The 5,653-nt window shown below is 45.6% G+C and overlaps 1 protein-coding gene across 1 annotated transcript in view; it reads left to right on the forward strand.

Moving 5' to 3' along the window:
- The first annotated feature begins 565 nt into the window (after positions 1-565).
- The window catches only part of OLA1 (Obg like ATPase 1), a 171,910-nt gene continuing 166,822 nt past the window's right edge, over positions 566-5,653 (forward strand). The window contains exons 1-2 of the mRNA XM_049616018.1: positions 566-739; positions 2,037-2,137. Coding sequence (XP_049471975.1) covers positions 2,037-2,137 — 101 coding nt within the window. The 5' untranslated portion in view covers positions 566-739. The remainder of the gene's footprint in view (positions 740-2,036; positions 2,138-5,653) is intronic.

Raw genomic sequence — 5,653 nt, forward strand, 5'->3', positions numbered from 1 at the left:
TCCCTTGGCCCTTTTTTTTTTTCCCCCTTTAGTTAAGTTTATTTAACAGCTTCTCACCATTTGGGTTGACTCAAGAAAGTTATAAGAAAAGGATGGCAAGCTGGGGTCTTGGCCCCGGAGGAGTCGGTTAGCAGCCAGGAGGTCCGCAGGTTTGGCACGGCTGTTCGCCAGACCTCGTGAGACCCATCTCCGGGCGGGCGGTCTGGCCGAGGGCGCTTCGAGGTCCAGCGGGTGAAATGTGCGGCTGCAGGCCAACGAATGAGCGTGTGCGGCAACGCCGGGCGCGCTCCGGGAGGGAAGCAGAGACCCGGGTCCCAGGAGCTCCACGTGCTGAGAAGGCGGAAGACGCGCGCTCCCGGGGCCAGCGGAGCGGGAGGGGGGGATGAGTTGGGGAGACAGACGGGCTCCAGCTCCGGCTCCTCCTCCCGCCTGCTCGGGCGCCGCGCGACTCCTCCCACCCTGCTCCCGCCTCCCGGCTCGTCGGGCCAATGGACGGGGTGGGCAGGAGCGAGGGGCGGGGCGGGGCCCGCGATCTGCGCGCAGGTGCCGCCCGGCGCCCGGCCCGCCCGTTCCGCCGCCGCCGCCGCCGCCGCCGCTACAGCCGCTACCGCCGTCGTGCGTGCTCCTCCGCGGAGGGGCCGGGCCTGCGCTTTCTCCTCCTTCCTTCCCTCCTCTCGCTGCCGGCAGTACCCGTCTACCCTGCCGCTGGGACCCCGTGTCATCGCCCGCCCCGAGCACGGTGAGTCCGTCAGCGAGCCCGCGGGTGCCCCCTCCGCCGAGTCTTCGGCGCCCCAGCTCGTGGCCCTGAGGCCGGTGTGAGGCCAGGGCCGGGTGGCCGGGTGGCCGGGATGGGCGAGGGCAGCGGGAAACGTGTGGTGTGTGGATGAATGAGGCGCTCTTGGACTAGGCCGCGCGTCCCGAGAGCGGCCCACGCCTCCGCCCGGCACACTGGGGAAAGCCTTCTTGAGAGGCCGGGATGGCCAGTGGCCCAGTCCACGGGGGTAGATGTTGGGTGGAGGCCCGTTTTGGCTGGGCTGCTGGCCACCCCTCGGTAGGAGGCCAGAGGACTGGAGAGGCTCTGCTCTTGCAGAGGCCTGGGCTTTGAAGCTGGGAACAGGTGTGAGTTAAGACCCTGAGAAGGGAGGTCCCTGGCCCTAGGGGTCAGAGATCAAGAGCCTGGAATACCACTTGTGAGCAGGGCGTCAGTGTGGCCGCTGGAGGTTCAGCAGGCGCCAGAAGACAGGGACAGTTTTAGTTCCTAGTTTGTAGAACGTGAGGTTGGTAGTCCTCATGAGTTCAGCTTGCAGTAGTAAAGTGGGATTAATTCTGCACGGAGGAACTTGGAGCCAGATTAGCAGGGACCTAGAAAGTTTCAGTTTGTAAATAAAAAGAGTTAGTGGATTCATTTAGAACTAGAAATAACCAGAGCGTAGATTCTGGAGGTTGCTTATGAGGACCCTTGAGTCGTATCTACAGTGCCAAAGGTGGGAGAGACGTGGTCGCCAAGACTCTGATACTGGTGTGTGCTCATACGTGTGAAAATGGTGCTTGTGGGGAAAATGGGAAAGAATGGGTTCCAGGTACGAGGAATGGTTTGGGGGGAGGTGACTTGGTTGCAGGTTGTACTAGAATGGATTTTCTTTGACTCTCTTTTCTCTATTCCTGCTTCTGAGTGCTTTCATTCTTGTGACCTTATATCTGGTTAAGAAAGAAAGAATTTTGTGAACAATATGGATGGAAGATTGGCAGCTAAATTTTATTTTTGATTTATGGTGTCACATATTTTTAGATTAATCTTTCTGGGACTTCTTAGGAGTGACTGCTTTGACAACTATCAGAATCAGACCTGTTTCTGGAACTTTTAAAATACTTTTTAAAAAATAAAGTGGATTTAGCTCTGTGTCGGTTTTGGATTGGTATATACAGTATGTTTTATTTTAAATCTGTTATTCAGTAATATCTTTTGTGTGATGAAATGTTTTTGGTTAATGGGGATAGTAAAAGATTTTGTTTATATATATGTTTTGACATTTCAGATGCCCCCCAAAAAGGGAGGTGATGGAATTAAACCACCCCCAATCATTGGAAGATTTGGAACCTCCTTGAAAATTGGTATTGTTGGATTGCCAAATGTTGGGTAGGTGAATGTTGTTGGGCTTTACTCTTGTTCATCTTGTAAATATTTTGGGTCTTGTTGTAGAAATGGGAACTTATGTGGTTATTAAAACTTAAATTGCAAAAAGGCTGGGAAGCTGGAATATTAATGTTGCAAAACAAGGTTTTCATTTGGATGTATTTTATTTTTGGCTTTCTATACAGATACTGTGTTCAAACTTGAATTACTTATGTTTGTTTCCCTACACTAGAAGAAGAAGCAATGAGAGTTGAAACATCAAGTTTTAGATCATCTCTGTTTGCTTGAAACACTGTTGGGAGACACTCAGTATTGAATTTAAGTGGAATTGAAGTAGTTTAAATTTGATTTTGATGCTTGCTGGTATGTAAGGTACCTACCTAGGCTGGCTGCCAGAGGCCATTATAGTAGGATGATTTAAGAAGTAGTTCTAAAAGCCCCACTATAAATTTGATTAATTTTTACTGGAGAAAGAGGTAATAAGTTTGAGTTTAATATTGGAAGTTGCTAGATAAAAGGGTATCTATTGTAAAGTGGCTAAATCTGAAAGTTACAGGAGTAAAACTTTGAGTTTTATAGTGTTTAAAGTTAAAACAAATCATTTATTTGCAAATAAGGCAGCGGTAGGAAATATATGTGGAGTTTATCATATAACCTGTGCACATGCAATTTGAATTTTTTTTAAGGTTTATTTATTTTTTGAGAGACAGAGCATGTGTGGGGGAGGGGCAGAGAGAGAGGGAGTCACAGATTCCAAAGCAGACTCCAGGCTCTGAGCTGTCAGCACAGAACTCCACCACGGGGCTCAAACCCATGAACCAGGATCATGACCTGAGCCAAAGTCAGATGCCCAACCGACTGAGCTACTGAGGTACCCCTGGGTGTTCAGTTTACTTTTTTCATTATTTGTCCTATTTTGTTTAATGTTTATTTTGAGAGAGAGTGTGCGTGCGAGTGGGGCAGGGGGAGAGAGAGAGGGAGAGAGAGAATCCCAAGCAGGCTCTGTGCTGGCAGCCCAGAGCCTGATGGGGGCCTGGATCTCACAAACTGGGAGATCATGACTGGAGCCGATATCAAGAGTTGACTGCTCAGCTGACTGAGCCACCCAGACACCCCTGTCCTTCTATTTTAATACCTTTTACTAATCTTAAAATATAAAATGTCTCAAAACTGATGAGGGTGGACTAATGGTAACAGATCCAGTATGGATTTAAAAAAAAAAATTTTTTTTAATGCTTATTTGTGAGAGAGACACACACACACACACACACACACACACACACACACACACAGTATGAGGGGGGAGGGGCAGAGAGAGAAGGGCAGACAGAATTGGAAGCAGGCTCCAGGCTCTAAGCTCTGAGCTGTCAGCACAGAGCCTGATGCAGGGCTTGAACTCATGGACCATGAGGTCATGATTGAAGCGAAGTTAGAAACTTAACTGACTGAACCATCCAGGAGCCCCTCAGATCCAGTATGGGTTTATTAAGGTGAATGAATATATTTTGGCATGTGCTTTAGGCTTTTCGATTGGTGGCAAGTAGGACAACCATAGTTCTTTCATGTGTTCCTTGGAGCCCCTGTGCTAGAGATTTTTTAGTGAATGAAGCATGGTATGGCCAAGTAAGGCAGTTCTTAAATTCTTATAATGTAAAACATGAGCAAGTGTGGCTGTCCTAATTTCAATCTTTCCTGGAGCTGGAGAGGTTTGCATTTTGAAGGGGTTTCCTGCTGTGATATAGGCTGCTTGCAAAGTAAGACTAAATAGAGAGTGGAAATGTAAGCAAAACAAATAATTAAGCAAAGTACTGTAGGGTGTTGTCAATAAACTTGAAAGCAAGATATGATCATTATGTTGTGAGCTTTATTTCACCAGTAATACAGTTTTTAGACATTAACATATCTTATTTTAAAATCATTGCAGTCAATGCAGCTTGGCTTTAAATGGGACTACTTTATTTAAAAAAAAATTTTTTTTTTATCGTTTATTTATTTTTGAGACAGAGACAGGGGGAGGGGCAGAGAGAGAGGGAGACACAGAATCGGAAGCAGGCTCCAGGCTCTGAGCCATCAGCCCAGAGCCCGACGCGGGGCTCAAACTCACGGACCGTGAGATCGTGACCTGAGCTGAAGTCGGACGCTTAACCGACTGAGCCACCCAGGCGCCCCTAAATGGAACTACTTTAAACTGAGACATGTTAAGAAGTGTTTTCTATGTAAACATTTTAGTATTGGAACATAATGTAATCAATGTATATGAAAATAACCTAAAAATATTTTATTATCCAGTATAAATGTGCTATTTATGCTTTTAAATTACATACCCACATCCCACTGTTATCCTACCTCCCCTGCCCCCCAGGTTTTATTGAGGTCTGCTTTACAAATAGTGAAGTTTTCTCATTTTAATAATGTTCAGTTTGATTTTTGGCATTTGGGTTTGGGAGCACTCCTTTTTGTAGAGTGATTTTACATTATGTAACAATATCAGGGTTTTGTTTTTTTTTGTTTTTTTTTGTAAGATTACACAAGGTCTGGCTGTCTTAAGCAAGAAAAGAGACTTATTGGAAGGATAGAATTGAAGGACAAGCTGAGCAGACCTCAGGAAGAATGGGAACCAGGGTAACGCTGATAGAGATGGGTCCCTGTGGAGCTCAGCCGTATGAACTGAACTTCTGGTATTTCTTATCTCCTGCTGCCTCTGCAGTGATTCAGATTCCTGTATAAGGAAACTGACTGGACATGTCTACCTCTGGATAGGCCTATAAGAGATAGATTGGGGAGGGGGATAGTTCTTTAAAAGCTGACCTGCTGATCAAAAGTAAGGACATTTGGTACCAAAACATCTAAAGAATGTCTTGATTTTTAGAGATCTGGACAAATAAGATTTTCTTCTTAGTATACATTAGGCTGATTACTTAGAAATGTAAAGGTAATATTTACAGCTGATAATAGCTGATTTTTATTGAACACTTACTGTATGACATTTACTATTCCGAGTGTCTTATATGCATTGTTTAAATTAATCAGCTCTTTAATACCCCTTTGCCTCTGCCTATTAGAACTTAAATTTTGGGATGCCTGGGTGGCTTAGTTGGTTAAGCGTCTGACTTCGGCTCAGGGCATGAGCTCATGGATCCTGGGTTCAAGCCCCATGTTAGGCTCTGCTGACAGCTGGAGCCTGAGGCCAGTTTTGGATTCTGTGTCTCCCTCTCTCTCTGCCCCTCCCCTGCTCGTGCTCTGTCTCTCTCTCAAATAAATAAACATTTTAAAAAAAAAGGACTTAAATTTTTTGAAGGTAAGGGTTATATTGTTCTTGTTTATTGTTATATGTCTAGCTCTTAGGCTGGGTATTAGGAATTTATTAGGCATTCAGGAATTATTTGTCAATTGGTAGTTTTTTTCCCCTTGATGTAGTGTGTAGGCCTAATGATAAGGACACGTGTTTTAATGGCTGCTTTTAATGAAGTAGAAAGAATACCAAACCATGATATGAAGATTTGGTTTCTAGATTTGTTT

This window comes from Panthera uncia (assembly GCF_023721935.1).
Source record: "Panthera uncia isolate 11264 chromosome C1 unlocalized genomic scaffold, Puncia_PCG_1.0 HiC_scaffold_3, whole genome shotgun sequence".
In the NCBI taxonomy this organism is placed as follows: Eukaryota; Metazoa; Chordata; class Mammalia; order Carnivora; family Felidae; genus Panthera; species Panthera uncia.